The sequence below is a fragment of the Stenella coeruleoalba genome (genome assembly GCF_951394435.1).
Source record: "Stenella coeruleoalba genome assembly, chromosome: 4".
Lineage (NCBI taxonomy): Eukaryota > Metazoa > Chordata > Mammalia > Artiodactyla > Delphinidae > Stenella > Stenella coeruleoalba.
Genome location: NC_137149.1, coordinates 42,555,064 through 42,571,020, shown reverse-complemented (window position 1 = coordinate 42,571,020; position 15,957 = coordinate 42,555,064). Strand labels below are relative to the sequence as shown.

Sequence of the window (15,957 nt, the reverse complement as noted above, 5' to 3'; positions counted from 1 at the left end):
CTACATCTTGGCCCACCAGTGCTGCCAAATCAGCAACAGCCTCCAGCTCTGCCCTGAGCTGCCCAGAGACCGGCTGGTCATGACCTTGCTCAGGCAGGCACATCTTAGCCTTGTACTGTTCTTTCCTTCTTCAAATCATAAATTGTATTTTTTATTTTTTCCTTTTGGACTAATGCATAGATTGCCTATTATCTCACTCTAACACACCTTAGTTAATGTATATTTATCTATTTAAAATACTAGTGCATACTATTTAAATATTTAAAACTGTGCACACTCTTTAAAATATTTCCACATCCTTTTCTTGATTTGATCCTTACAATCACCCCCATGGTGACAGAAAAGAGTATTTCTCCCATTTTAGGAAGAAGGAAAGAATTCACTTTTCATTATGCTACAGAGCCTTTATTACTGGCCATGCTCTCTGACATTTTTTTTTTCTCTTGATTTTAAAACAACTACTTAAATATTCAATAGTTGTGCTATGGACAGAATTGTGTCCCCACAAAATTCATACGTTGAAGCCCTAACCCTCAATGTGACTATATTTGGAGATAGGGCCTCTAAGGAGGTAATGAAGGTTAAATGAGGTTATATGGTAGGGCCCTAATATAATAGGATTAGCATCCTTATAGGAAGAGACACCAAAGTGAGCACACAGGGAGATGCCAGCCACCTACAAGCCAGGAAGAGAGGACTCACTGGAAAGTGACCACACGGGCACCCTGATCTTAGACTTCCAGCCTCCAGAATTGTGAGAAAATAAATGTCTGTTGTTAGAGCCACCCAGTCTATGGTATATTTTGGTACAGCAGGCTGAGCACACTAAGACAAACTGTAATCTTCAATAATGAATAATTTTACCCATTTAGAAAATGAAGCAACTATATGGGATAAAGTTTGGTTCTACTTTACTAACTGGTAACAGTTCTACTGTGTTATTGCTTTTGGGTGGGAACCACATTTTTCTTAGGGTTGGACTTCAGATGAACTTGCTTCCAAAGCCCTCTAATTTCCAATAGTTACTCTATTCCCCAGCTCAGCTGCAGAAAAATAGAGTAATAATAATTATGTAACAATTGAAAAGTGTAACACGCCTTCTTCTCTGGTCTAATCCACTGTTCAAGAAAAGCAACAAGTGAGGGGTAATAATTTTCCCTACAATGAGCAGAGAATGAATGATGGTCACTGTGATGGGGAAAAGTAATGCTGTAAAATACAGGCCACAGTTCCTGGAGGGGGAAGGGAGTGTGTGTGTGTGTGTGTGTGTGTGTGTGTGTGTGTGTGTGTGTGTGTGTGTGTGTGTTGGGGGGTGGGGTGAGGGATGGATAAGAGAAGGGGTCCTCGAGGGGCAGGATCTCCGAGAGCCTCAGAAACATCCTCAGGTGTTCCAACATCTGATTCTAGTACTATTTCATTGACAAATATGCCTTCCCATTTCACCCACCCTTGAATGTCTACCTGTTTGATTATTTGCACCATTTCTATTTCAATGAATGCTTCAAAACTCTGTGGTTATGTAAATATGTCCTGGGGTTGTGTCCTGTCTCCCAGACAGAGGTGAACTTAGAAATTGCCTAGATTTGGGGTAAAATGCTGTGGAGGGCGGTGGACGCATACAAAAAATAATACCCAAGCAAAATCCCCACGATGCTCTGTGCTGATCCCAGGAGGCAATTAATACTGGTTGACAGAACTTACTCCGTGGGCCTCGTCGGCTCGTCATGCCCAGGAGGTGAGTGTCAGAACCTTCCTGCACGGGCTCCTGCTGGTCGTCTGGATGGGATTTTTCAGACACCATTTCCTTGGGGCCAGCAGCCGACAGCTGTGGGCAGATGGTCAGAGGTTGTGAATCTCAGGGCTTCGGTTGACTCAGATGCTATCTCAGGATGAGGTGGGTCACTTAGCAAGGGGACAGGCCTTAATCCTCTTCAGATCTAGATAACTGTGGTCTGTGTCACCTGAGTCACTGTGGTCATGATCACCTATCCCCACAGGAAGCAGTGCTGATCCTGATTTTCTCTAAGAGGTTTCTTGGGGAGATGACCCAGGTGGCACAGTGACTTCCCTGGTGGTGCAGTGGTTAGGAATCTGCCTGCCAGTGCAGGGGACGCAGGTTCATGCCCTGGTCTGGGAAGATCCCACATGCCACAGTGCAACTAAGCCTGTGTGCCACAACTACTGAGCCTGCGCACCTAGAACCCATGCTTCCACAAGAGAGGCCACCGCAATGAGAAGCCCACGCACTGCAGTGAGGAGTGGCCCCCGCTCGCCACAACGAGAAAAAGCCCGTGAGCAGCAGCGAAGACCCAAGGCAGCCAAAAAATAAAATAAAGAAATGAATTTAAAAAGAAATTTTAAAAAAATGAATATCTTCACTTTTTCTAGGTTTAATGTGTAGAGCTCTTTAGAAATTTGGAGGAAAAGGGAAACAGGAAAATCACAGCCAAACTATTTGATCCCAGCTCCAACTCATTTGGAAATAGCTGTCAAAGTGTCCCTGGTTAATCCAGGGCAAAGAACAGCCTCTGGTTCCTTCCCCAAACTCTCAGAGGAGGACAGACTGGTGAGCAGAAGTGGCAGTGGAGGCCCCAGTTGAGTGATGGCCTTTGGGCCAGACAAAGGTTTGCCTCCAAACTCACATTTACCATGGGACTCGAGCGAGTTATCGAACTTCCTAACTTCCTTCGTCATCCGTAAAAGAAGGGAAATAAAAATAGCCCATTCACTGAGATGCTGCTATGTACAGGCACTTTGTAAAGCACAGACATTCTGACTTAAATAAATGGCCTGGGGTGGACCTGAGGCATTTGACTTAAAAAAAAAAAAAAATCCCCAAGTTATTCTGAAGTGCCGCTGGGGTTAAGAAACACTCTCCAGATTTCTCACAAAGCACCAAAGACTGCACGTTCTTGTCTGATCAGGGCTCTTTGTGCAGTGCAAGGAATGAGATGATGTCTCAAGAAAGCGCCACACCTAGGACACAGAAAGTGCCTTCTCCTTTCCATCCCTGCTCCTTTCTCCCGTTTAGTCCAAGCTCCACACCCCTAGCCCCAGTCACCATTGCTTACTGTGCCTGTGGCCTTGGAGCTAAGGAATTGAGCTCTTTCCATTTGTACTGGCTCATCTGACGCCTCGTTGGGCCCCGTGGCCCCGGCTGCAGAGCCCCCCGCTGACCCTGCAGGAAGGGGTTAAAGTTCCTGAGTGGCCAGAGGGCCCAGCCACAAGGCCAGGTAGCACCTCCAGCCTCTCCGGGCCCTTCCCTGGGCCACTCCATCCCAGCTACAGAGAAGGAGTTTCCTTGGCCCAGCTTGTCCCAACGGGATTGTGCTGGGCGACGGGAGAGCTAAAAAGGGGTTTCTCCCCTGACTTCGGCTCTCCTGGTGCCCTCCCCGCCACCCCGTCCCCGCTCTCCAGGCGGCCCCATCACGTGGCTGCCGGCTCAAAATGGCTCTCCTTCCCCCTCCCTCCCCTGCTCGCATCTGGATTATTCCAAGCCGATTGCCCCTCCGCAAAATCTTCCCGGCCTCCTTCCCAAGGGCGTCTATTTACCTGGAGAAGGTGGACCTTGTATAGGGATGCTCACGGCCAAGGAGGGCAACTTCTGCTGCGGGCAGAGCCGGGCGAGGGACCGCCAGCAGGCCCGGGAGATGGGGGCTGGCCTTGATTTAGACTGAGGCAGAATTTGGGCTTGGAGCTGGGAAAGTGGAAGTTCCCTGAGATTTGTAATCCTGCACTGCCATCTACCGCTGGTCTTAGTCTATGGCCTTTGATGACAGCACTAAAGGGGCTCACTTCAGCATTTCTAAACTTCTCTCTCAGGGGATGGGAAAAACCTTGGAGGAAACATGCTCCAAATACTGCCCATGGCTTCATGGTGAGGGTCATCCGTGAGACCCCACATAGGGTCCTTCAGCTGGACCATCCACCAGCATCCCTGCCTCTCCCAGAGAAGGCCAAGTGCTTGTACCCACAGGAGGCTGTATGGCCTCTCGGGGTGCAGTGAGCTGTTAACTGACAGCCCAGTAGACAGACAAGTGCTTCTGTCACTCCCTACCTGCTTCTTTCCTTTTTGTCTTGCAACCTTCACGGTCTTCTTCTGTCTTCCCTTATCTGCATCCTCACGGTCTTCAATGAACTCCTTTGTTAAGATGCAAATGGAAGAGTTATCTCTTAGTGTGTGTGTGTAAATTGGGAAAAAATGATAAGTGAGGAAGAGGGGTGGGATTTTTAGGTGTTAAAATGACTGTCTTGTCCTGGAGCCTCCACCCACTAAAGTTGAGTGTGAGCGAAGGGACAGTGGACAGACATCACCATCTACTCTTCTCAAAAGTTGTATCCAAATGGAAAGATGGTCAATGATATAGTGTTGGAGCTTCCATCGACCCAGGTGCTCATTCATGCCTAGGGAATTTATGGACAGCTGACTGTGTTCCAGGCCTTGGGTGCACAGAGGTATCGGAGGTGACTTCCCTCAAAAGTCATAATCTAATGAAGGCCACGAACAAGTGAATCTGCCAGGACTGATGTACTGACCCGGATGGAGGCCTCTGGCCCAGGATGATATCAGAATCACACTAGGGGCTTCCAGGGTTGGGCTTCTCTGCTCCCCACAGCCTTACTGTCAGGTAGAGAATAATGAGGATACATGTTAAATCACCGTGGAAGTTTGTATTTAATGCAAATTTTTTCAGGTCTTTTTGAAAAGGGAGAAATCCTTTTTGTGTTTTGTTTTGTTTTAAAATTTTCTTGGAGTATAGTTGATTTACAATGTTTTGTTAGTTTCAGGTGTACAGAAAGTGAATCCGTTATATATATATATATATCCACTCTTTTTTTAGATTCTTTTCCCATATCGGTCATTACAGAGTATTCAGTAGAGCTCCCTGTGCTATACAGTAAGTTCTTATTAGTTATCTATTTTATATATAGTAGTGTGTGTATGTCTATCCCAATCTCCCAATTTATTCCTCTCCTCCTCCCTTATCCCCGGGTAACCATAAGTTTGTTTTCTACATCTGTAACTCTACTTCTGTTTTGTAAATAAGTTCATTTGTATCCTTTTTTTAGATTCCACATATAAGCAGTATCATATGATTTGGCTTTCTGTGTCTGACTTAATTCACTCAGTATGACTATCTTTAGGTCCATCCATGTTGCTGCAAATGGCATTATTTTGTTCTTTTTTATGGCTGAGTAATATTTCATTGTATATATGTACCACATCTTCTTTATTCATTCCTCTGTTGATGGGCATTTAGTTTGCTTCCATGTCCTGGCTATTGTAAACAGTCCTGCAATGAACATTGGGGTGCGTGTATCTTTTCAAATTAAGATTTTTTCTGGGTATATGCCTAGGAGTGGGATTGCTGGGTCATATGGTATTACTATTTTTAGTTTTTTAAGGAACCTCCATACTGTTTTGCATAGTGGCTGTACCAATTTACATTCCTACCAACAGTGTGGGAGTGTTCCTGAAAAGGGAGAAATCCTTTAACAGTGCCAACTTCGTTTCTTTTTCCATATTATGCTTTCTAAAGTTTTAGTCATAAAATGTTAGAGCTGAAGCCTCTTAAGTTTGAAGCTTTAAAGTTTTCTAGTTTGAGTTTTGCAAACCAGGGCACAAGTACCTTGGGGTATAAAAGAAGTTGCAAGATAAACCCAGAACCTCTTCTGGTGTACCGGATTTATTAGACTTCTTTTTTTTCTAAAATTGGGAAATTTTTGTTTTTATACTGAAACAAACTTGGAACACAAAGCATGGGTTTTAATCATATAAGATTTCAAAGAAATGGCATGCAGGTTTCTGGGCTAGGCTTCAACCACTCAGCAGTGCCCTTGGCCATTTGTTTAGAGAAGACCTGAGCTTCAGCTGCAGAGGAGGGAACTGAGGTCCCAACCAGGGAGTGGGCATGGCTTGGGCTTTTTCTTTGTCTAAGGGACCTGATCGCTCTGACTCATCCTCTGGGTGCGAGCCCCACCCTCACTCAGACCTCCTTCTTCAGAGCGGTGTGCAACTGTGGCTCTTAATTCAAGTCTAAATTCTTATTGGCTTAGAATGGACTTGTGAGAAATATACATCAAGCTTTTTTTTTTTTTTTTGGCTTTCCAATAATGTTTTGATCCTCTGTCAATGGAAAACTCTCCAGTAGGACCTCAAATTAGACTGAATGTGAACTCCAGGAGAGCTCAGGGTTTTCTTCACTGCTCTATTCCCAGGGACCAGAGGCACAATGAATATTTGTTGTATGAATGAATGAACACAGGTAGATGTAGGTAAGTTGTCAGTACTTGATATCTTGCTTAAAGTTAATCTGTGTGGTTTCATCTGGGTTCCTTCAGGCTTTTTGAAGTTCCTGTTGGAAATAGCATATTGTCCCCATTTCTGCCTCTATGGTCTCAAGTTACTGAGCCTTAGAGCCAAGAGAGAAAGGAGGATTGAGAGGAATACTTCCTCTTCTGTTCGGAGGTCTCTGGTCTCCAAACTGGAGAAGGCTTCGCTCCTCTGGTCCAGACAGCATTTAATGATGTTTTGCACAAAATGAGTTAGAAATTGCAGGACTCCATGAGGGTTTTATAAGTGGTTATATCTACAGTTGTTATCCTCATTTTGAATTTCTTTAGAAATCAATGTGCTTTACTGAAAAAGAATGAATCTATGTATATGTATAAGTGAATCACTTTGCTGTATACCTGAAACTAACACAACATTGTAAATCAACTATAATCCCCCCCAAAAAAAAAGACATCAATGTGGTTCAGTAGAACTGGACCCTTTAGGTGGTAAATGGTGACAAAGCAGCTTCAGAGCCCTCAATCCTGGAGCACCTGCAGGGCTGCATGCACCCCTATTCTCCTCTGTGTGCCCAAGGTAGCACCTTCTGCATGCAGTAGGCGTGCAATAAATGCTCATTTCTGGCCTAACTTCCTCACTCACCAGCACGTGTGACATGAGCATGCACACACAAAGATACATCCCCTGGAGACATCTAAGCCATCACTCACCTCTGTAATTATTTTCACTTTTTCTTCCTTGGGCTTCATTTTAGCTGTGATGGCTCCTCCCTGACAGGCAAAGACCAAAGAAGAAGTCAGGTCCTTTGAACTCAGTGAAACGTCTTTCTTCTTACTACTGATAACGCTGAAGCTGACCTTGATGGTTAGTGAAGTGTTTGAACTGAGTAGACCTTGCATCCACAAGGAATGCATTCTTAGGCCCCAGGATTGGTGGACGTGAGCCCCAGAGGAGAAGGAAGGAGGCTGGACCCTCTGTCCCCACGAGCCTGTCAAAGATCTTGGCTTTCCTGTGTAGGAGGTGGAAGCCAGGAGAAGGTTCTGCCCGTGGTGTCAGATGACCCTGGTAGGAATCCAACTCCTGAAGGACTATTTCACAGCCTATCCTCTCCACTCAAACCTTCACCTTCCCATCCCCCTTCACTCTCTACCCTTGGCCTTTGTTCTCATTTCAAGAGCAAAGAGATAAAGCCAGAGATGGACCCTCCCCCATCCCCGTCCCCCTGTCTCACCCCACTGAGTCATGTCACCCCCTCTGCTTCCACTTGCTCCTGTGGTCTGTCCCTGCTTCCATCTGGGCCAGGGTTTCTGCCTGGGCACTGCTCCCGCCCCCTCCAGGGCCTTGACCTGGACAGTTTCCCCCTTTCACCTGCATAGTCATTTCTTCCTGCTCTTTTGGTTCATTCCTATCCATGTACAAAGGCCCCTTCCTTAAAAAACTCTCTCTGGGCTTCACATCTCTTTCTGTCGCTCAGTTGTTCAACCCTCTGAAAGAAAAATCCTCAAACCCTCTCTTTCCAAATCAGTTTTCTGAGCCTAGCGCTCCCTGGAACCGCTCTTGCCAGCATCTCCAAGGACCCCCGCATCACCACATCTTATGATCCATCCTCAGCCCTCACCTTAGTTGCCCTGTCAGAGGCGTTTAGTAATGAAAGTGACCAGTTGCTTTCTTTTTCTTGAAATATCTTCTTCACTTGGCTTCTCAGACATGCTCTTTCCTGGTTCTCCCCCTACCCACTGCTTCTCCTCCTCAGATTCCTCGGCTGGTTTCTTCTCATCTTCCGAGCACCACGTGTGACAGTGCCTGGGGCTCAGCCTTGCCCCATTCCCTTGGTGAGATCGTCCTGTCTCTTGGCTTTAAATACCGTCAATCTACTGATGCTCCCCAAATTTACATCCAGGGCCCAAACGTCTCCCCAGAACTCCAGACTCAAATATCCGAGCATTTGATGGACACCTTCCCTTGGATTAACATGCCCCAAATGAAGCTCCTTGTCATCACCCCTGAATCTGCTTGTCCTGCAACCTTCCTTGTTGCAATACACAGAACTCTATGTTTTTCCCAGGCCAAAAACCTGGGAGTCATTCTTGAATCCTCTCTGGCTCTCACATGACACACCACATCCAATCCATCAGAAACCCTGCCGTCTTCACCTTCACATTACATTGACAATCCCACCACCTTTAAGCAGCTCACTGTTACCACCCTGGTCCAGTACCGTTGTCTCTCAGGGTTTTTTGTAAGAATCTCCTGACGTCTTTGCTTCCCACCGCACAACCCATCCTCTGTATTGAAGCCAGAGTGAATTGTTTAACATATAAGTGAGATCATATCCTTCCTCCGCTCAAAATTCTCCAGTGACTTCCTTCTCTTAACAGAGTTAAATCCAAAATCCTTCAATGGCCTACAAGCCCCTCCATGATCTGCCCTTGAATCTTCTTGCCTCAGGACCTTTGCAGTTGCTCTGCCTAGAACTCTCTTTCCCAAGACATCTACCCTGTTCTCTCTCTTTTCATTTCCTTCAGGACTGCTCAGATTTCATTTTATCAGAGAGATCTTCCCTGAACACTCACAGTACAATGCTAATCTCCCACCCTCACCCTCCTGGAACTCCATAACCACCTTACAGCGATTTCTTTTTTCATAGTACTTATCACCAGTTGACATACATATTTATTTGTTATTGTCTGCCCATCCTCATAAAATATAAGCTACAAGAGGGCAGGAACATTTGCTCATTGTTTAGCCCCAGAGCCTAGGACTATGGCTCCCAGTAGACACAATACATTTTGTTGAATGAATGACTAAATTACTCTTTATTGGCTGTGTCTTCCTTGGCCACATTCTGAAGGCCTTCAAAGCTTCATTGTCCTCCTTGGGCTGCTGTGAAGATTAGATGAGAGACATGAGGAGCAACAGCAAGGCTGACAAATCATAAGCCCTTCTAATAGCTATGGAATCTGAATCTTAACTGGGACTTCGTCATGTAAGCAGCTCATCTGAAGCCTTCAAGGTTTCATTTACCCTAACGGAGAATTAGCACCTTAAAGGGAAATAAAGCATCTGAAATTCTATTGTCTCCAGTCCAGAACTCCTCCCAAGCTGTCAGATATGGAGGAAAGGAAATGGTGGAAGCAGCTAGGATATTAAAAGGGTGAGGAGGTAATCTAGAGAGAATCAGGGGACAGACAATAAAAATAAAATTCTACAGGGCAAGGGAGCTCCCTGAAACAGTGGGAATTATGAAGTGGAAAAAAAAGAACTGTGAAATATCTTAGTAACTAAAAAAAAAAAAAGATTCTCAACAAGTTAAAAAATGTTACATGGGAAGAAACAGAAGCAGAAAATGAAAAATATAATGGGGTTGATTTTTTTCTCCTCATTTTTTCCTGATCATTACCTTTGAATGAGTTTCTAAGGAAATCAAATGACATCAAAATTTATCTTTTTATGAGCACTGTTGCTAAGAAAACCAATCAATACTCTGCAACTTTAATATGCAGCTTGTCATCATCATGTACATTGAGTGTTTGTTAATATATCCCTATTGGCAACATCAAAATAAGAGCCGTGATTCACTGCAGACTTATTTTGTTCTCTCTCTAGATATACGTTATCACTTGGGCTCACAAAAACACTTCCAGCTTAGTAGCATATGCCTCAATTTGCACATGTGGAAATGGAGGTTTCCTCTGAGGTTAACCTCTGACAGGTTCTGTGCTTTGCCATTATGGTTATTAAATGTCACAATCAGAACTTGGCCCCGAGAATCTGTGATTCCAGGGTCCTCCTCCATGTCCCCCTACCTCTCTGTCTCAAAGTTTATTCTGGTTTTGCAATGTCAGTAACTCTTCTATGTTAGTCCACTATTCTCGAAATATTTACAATCGAAAAGCACAGAGCATTGCCCCTCTGGGAAAGGGCTCTGGCTACTTTAGGTCAACGATGTATTTAGTTTAACTCAATGCAGAAAACCAAAGATATTTTTCAAGGAAAGTACTGATGCCTTCATCCAAACAAATGGACTGTCTCTGAGGGTCATCAGAGGATCAGAGTCCTGTCCAGAGGGTCTTGTGGTAAATTCTAAAGAAGCAGAGAAAAAGGAACGAATGTATATGAAAAGGGCGGCATTATATGCAATGCTTTTCAACCTTGGCTACTTAGAAGATAATACAGTATATGCGTCCTACCCCAGAACAGTGAATACATGGGTTTATAGAAAGAGTGAGACCTTTGTAAAAAATTATGTGAACCTGGATTCAAATTCCAGCTCTGTTTATCAGCTGTGTGATGTTGGAGCAATGCCTTCACCCCTCTGAGATACATTTCTGTACCTGTAAACTTGTGCTCATAATTCCTACCTCAATGAGTGATTATTTTATCAGGGTTAAATGATAGAATATGTGTAGTAAAATGCGTAGCATGGCCCAGGCTCTCAATACTGGGAAGTAAGTGTTATTATTAAGAAAAGGTGACGGTAGAGGTGGAATGTAGAAGAAAAGAATGAGGAGGGAAACAGCAGTTAGGGGACAGGAATGAGAGTGGTAAGAAAGACCTTAGGTGATGTCAAATTCCCCATTACTGTCTTTGGTTCTCAACTTTGAATTTGTGGCACCAATAACCAATATGCCCTCTCTCCCATGCCGCAGCTGCGCCCAGGGCAGTTTTTTTTCTGTTTCCTTTTATGGTGTTTCTGAAACCATCCCCTGTCCTCACACCTATGAGCATTTTCTCCCAGTGCACGGCATTTAGCCTTTTCTGTCTGATCCTGTTAGATCCTGGAACACTGGGCAGGTGCCATGCACACCCTGTTTGATTTCATTTCCTAATTCTCCAAGTTATTCCAGCCACAGCTTCCTGTAGTAAAAGGTGAGTGACAAATAGCTTTATAGAATCATTTCATCAGCTCCATAGAATGTATATTGTCTTCAAAGAGTATAAATACCACATCTGAGCTGTGTGATGTGACATATACCCAGTGCATTTATCTGATGAACTGAGTGCTCCCAGATCCTCCCTGGGAGTCATCCTGCTGGGCTTTAAGCACTCAAACCCTTTCATAAATCTCTTATGGTGCTTAGCTCATTGTACTGTTATAATCTGTTTATAGGTCTGTCTTCCCAGTAAACTCTGAGCTTCCGACCTGCTCTAGTTCATTTTTGCACACTTGAAACTTCAGCACCTTACTGAAGCCTGGTGCATTGTTGATGATCAATACATGTTTGAATGAATGACTCCTTAAAAGAGCTCTAGGAGATCCATTTGAAAGAGATTTCATTCTGGTCCTGAATTTACTTGCAGGAAAGCTTATATGAAAATCCAATAACATACATGTATTTCCCATTAGACTTTATCAGCCTTTCAGAGCCCCTCTTTGCAACAAAGAGAAACAATCAGTTTAAACACAGCCGGTAGATTTCCTTGTGGTCTTTTGGCGAGAGCAGCCAGCCTTTGTCTGTAACAGATCTTCCTCTGTCTAATGCCAAGGAAAGTGAAGCTTGCAATAACTAGTATTTCGCCCCTCGAACCAATTTGAACTAAAAGGCCCAGAAATGCAACCGGCAGCCAGTGTTTCCGGGAGACCAGAATGCAACAGGATGGCGTGGACGTCCTAGGAAGGAAGCAGAGACAGCTTCGGGAGAAATTCCACCCAGGGGCTGTCATGAGCCAGACTTAATTTCCTGCAAACCAGACACCAGACAGTGGCTCAAATCAAAGCAGCCCAAGTCATACTGTACGTTTCCATTCCAGAAAGTAAAACGTAAATAATAATGATGAGGACCCCTACCTTTACAATTCATTAGGCTCAGGGTGTCCAGGGGAGAGGCTGAACTCCAAGCCTGGTAGCTGAAAGCAGGACTGCACTGCTGCAGCCCAGCTCCCGGGAAGAAGTAATTTACCTTAAGGAACTTTACAAGGCACTTTGCAGATTCTCCTTCCTGGGATGAAGGGAACGTGGAATGTGTCTCACTGTTGAATCTTCTAGAAAATCCAGAGGGAAAGGCTGAACGTTGGGGCGGCCCCTGGGCTGCTCCCTGGGAAGCTGCAGCCACGTCTCAGCAAAAACACCCGCTTAGCAACCCGTTCCTAAGGAAGGTCACTAGGTGGCTTTTTTTTTCTTTTAAAGTGACAGGTTACTCTAGCAGAGGAACACACATGCACGGGGTGAGCAGAGGTGCACAGCTTACAGGAGAAGCACAAAGGGAATCAGCATGGGGGAGCTGGGCAGAAATGAGGTCAAGCTTTCGGAGCTGGCCCTTCCCTTACCACAACTGGTTGCTGGGCATTTCTGGTCAACGACAGGCAACGCTCAGAGGTGGGTGGCTTAGAGTCAGCGAAGGTCGTCATTACAGGGCAAGGATGTCTAACTTACCTGCTGCACAGGCTCCCTGGAGGTTGCTCTGGAGCGTTTTCTGGTTAAACATGGAAAATTGAATGTGCAAGAGGAATCTCTGCTTCTTCTCTGAATCCCGTCCAAAACGCAAAGGAAATGGGAAAAGAGGCAAAGAAGATGGCAGAGTAATGGAATGAACAGACCAAAAAAGCCACCCTCCAAGTATACTAGCATGTGTGCGTGTGTGTGTGCATCTTTGTGGATCTATGTGTGCCTGTGTGTGCGTGTCTATGTGTGTATCTGTGTCTGTGTGTTTGTCTATGTGTGTGGGTATGTGTCTCGTGTGTGTGTGTGTCTGTGAATCTGTGTCTGTGTGTGTATCTAAGTCGGTGTATGTATGTGTGTATGTATGTGTATGTGTGTGTGTGTCTGTGTGTGTGTCTTTGCATTTCTATCTGTATGTGTACGTGTGTCTGTGTGTGTCTTTGCATTTCTATCTGTATGTGTACGTGTGTCTGTGTGTGTCTTTGCATTTCTATCTGTATGTGTGTCTGTGTGTGTCTGTGTCTTTGCATTTCTGTCTGTATGTGTACGTGTGTCTGTGTGTGTCTTTGCATTTCTGTCTGTATGTGTACGTGTGTGTGTGTTTGCATTTCTGTCTGTATGTGTACGTGTGTGTATCTGTGTGTGTGTCTTTGCATTTCTGTCTGTACGTGCATGTGTGTGTGTATCTGTGTCTTTGCATTTCTGTCTGTATGTGTACGTGTGTCTCTGTGTGTCTTTGCATTTCTGTCTGTATGTGTACGTGTGTGTGTGTTTGCATTTCTGTCTGTATGTGTACGTGTGTGTGTGTATCTGTGTGTGTGTCTTTGCATTTCTGTCTGTACGTGCATGTGTGTGTGTATCTGTGTCTTTGCATTTCTGTCTGTATGTGTACGTGTGTCTCTGTGTGTCTTTGCATTTCTGTCTGTATGTGTACATGTGTGTGTGTTTGCATTTCTGTCTGTATGTGTACGTGTGTGTGTGTTTGCATTTCTGTCTGTATGTGTACGTGTGTGTGTGTATCTGTGTGTGTCTTTGCATTTCTGTCTGTATGTGTACGTGTGTGTGTGTTTGCATTTCTGTCTGTATGTGTACGTGTGTGTATCTGTGTGTGTGTCTTTGCATTTCTGTCTGTACGTGCATGTGTGTGTGTATCTGTGTCTTTGCATTTCTGTCTGTATGTGTACGTGTGTCTCTGTGTGTCTTTGCATTTCTGTCTGTATGTGTACGTGTGTGTGTGTTTGCATTTCTGTCTGTATGTGTACGTGTGTGTGTGTGTATCTGTGTGTGTCTTTGCATTTCTGTCTGTATGTGCATGTGTGTGTGTATCTGTGTCTTTGCATTTCTGTCTGTGTGTGTACGTGTGTGTGTGCCTCTGTGTGTACCTGTGTGTGTCTGGGGTGGGGTGGGGTGGTCAGGTAGGCATGGAAACGAGGAAATGAGCTGATCCACTCTGCAGAACTTCAGAGAGGGCTCTGGATTTGGCTCAGCAGTGTGATGGGCTGAGTTGTGTCTCCCAGAAAGATATGTTCAAGTCCTAACCCCTAGTACTTCAGAATGTGAGCTTATTTGGAGTTAAGGTCTTTAAAGAGGTAGTCAATTTAAGATGAGGTCATTAGCGTGGGCCCTGATCCAATAGGACCGTGTCCTTTTAAAAAGGGGGGATTTGGGCACAGGCAGCCATGCACAGTGGGAAGACCTGTGAAGGCACAGGGAGAACATCATCTATCAGCCGAGGAATGCGAGGCCACCAGAAGCTGGGAGTGAGGCCTGGAACTGATTCTCCCTCACAGCCCTCAGAGGAAACCAACCCTCCAAAACCTTGATTTCTTATCTTTGTATGACAGCCCCAGGAAATGAATGCAGTCAGGTACCAAGGAAAGTGGGGAGACTCTGGGGCTGAGAATGCAAGAAAATGTGAAAATCTGTGTATAGAGGGGCTAGGTCCTCAGGACCCTCCCTGACCCCTGGAAGCCTGAGGAATAATACCCTTCTTTCCCAGGCCCCTCTTCTTCTGCCATCTTGAGGAAACTGGGGGTATCTTCTCAAGGGAGGTTGTAACAGAGCCACTGGTCTCAAGTTCAGGTACAGCAGAAGGTGTGTGTGTCTCAGGTCTGAAAACTGGGTCTGAAATGGAGAGGTGGGCAGGACGTACCTTTCTCACAGAGCTGAGACACCCACACATATACCTGGATCCTCTGTCCCACCTTCGCTGTAACCAAATTGGAAAACATGGAATATTGTTTTCTGGAAAAACTGAGTGGTCACAAAGAACAGGTCCCAGATATGGGTATTTCTGGCTCTTCCAATGAAAGAAGTAGCATATTGCCTTTACAGAAAGGCAATACAGAGAAAATGGGAGGATCACAGAAATTCAACACTTGTGGTTATATAGAAAGAGAGAATCAAGAAAATGAAAAGGTAGAATGTTTCAAAGAAGCAATACAAAGAAGACTTTCAGAATTGAAAGAAGTCTTTCTATTGAAAGGGGCCATTACCTAGTGCTGGTGCAGGGAGACCATGAGAAAACTTGTCTGTCTCTGTTCACCAACTCTGCATGTGGCAGGAAGAGTATCTCCTGAGAATTCATAACCATTGGCTTGCACCATGCTGCTGAATTCCCTTATTCATGCTACCTACATCATTTAGGAACCCCCTAAGTGACACATTTTAACTAGTGGTCTCAGGCTACTGTATTCCTGTGGGGTGTTGGGCAAGAGCAGATACAAAACTTTTCTGGAGGGACACACCTTCAAGTAGTCCATTCAGAATTGCTACAGATAAATGTTGCTGAAGATGAATTTACAATACAAAATTAGACACACAGGAGGAAATAGTCAAAAGTCTGCAATTAGAGGGTATAGTTAGATACCCAAGAACTTCTGATAATGCAGTGATCATATGGAGAATCAGAAAAAATAATGACTGTAAAAGAACTTAAAAAGAGGCTTTGAAAATATGGAAGAAGAGTGAGATACTGTCAAAAAGGTCAGGCAAATGTTAAAAAGAATCAGCTAGAGCTTTTAGAAATGAATAATAAAGTCATGAATTCTTAAAAAAGTTTTTATTGGAGTATAGTTGATTTACAATGTTGTGGTAGTTTCAGGTGTACAGCAAAGTGAATTAGATATATGTGTGTGTGTGTGTGTGTGTGTGTGTGTGTGTGTGTGTGTGTATCTATATATCTATATATCTATATATCTATATATATCTCCATGAGTTTTTTTTATTTTAAAGCAAAGGACGGATGAGAGAGCTGGAAAGAGAATGAGTGATGTAAAAGATA

At 44.5% G+C, this 15,957-nt stretch overlaps 1 protein-coding gene and 1 long non-coding RNA gene across 7 annotated transcripts in view; one reads left to right on the top strand and one right to left on the bottom strand.

The window, feature by feature from the left end:
- Nucleotides 1-15,957, bottom strand: part of CC2D2A (coiled-coil and C2 domain containing 2A) — a 303,035-nt gene that overhangs the window by 127,163 nt on the left and 159,915 nt on the right. For 2 of the 6 annotated variants that reach the window (XM_079920214.1, XM_079920213.1), the window contains exons 4-6: nt 7,006-7,065; nt 4,058-4,141; nt 1,702-1,825 (exon numbers count right to left, since the gene is read on the bottom strand). In XM_079920214.1, the coding sequence (XP_079776340.1) occupies nt 1,702-1,825; nt 4,058-4,141; nt 7,006-7,044 (247 nt within the window). In that variant the 5' untranslated portion in view covers nt 7,045-7,065. Of the gene's footprint in view, nt 1-1,701; nt 1,826-3,071; nt 3,320-3,552; nt 3,683-4,057; nt 4,142-7,005; nt 7,066-12,195; nt 12,341-15,957 lie in introns of those variants that run through there. The other 4 variants (XM_079920217.1, XM_079920218.1, XM_079920216.1 and 1 more) reach the window with 4 other exon arrangements.
- Nucleotides 1-15,957, top strand: part of LOC307185752 — a 180,641-nt gene that overhangs the window by 129,394 nt on the left and 35,290 nt on the right. The window lies entirely within an intron of this gene.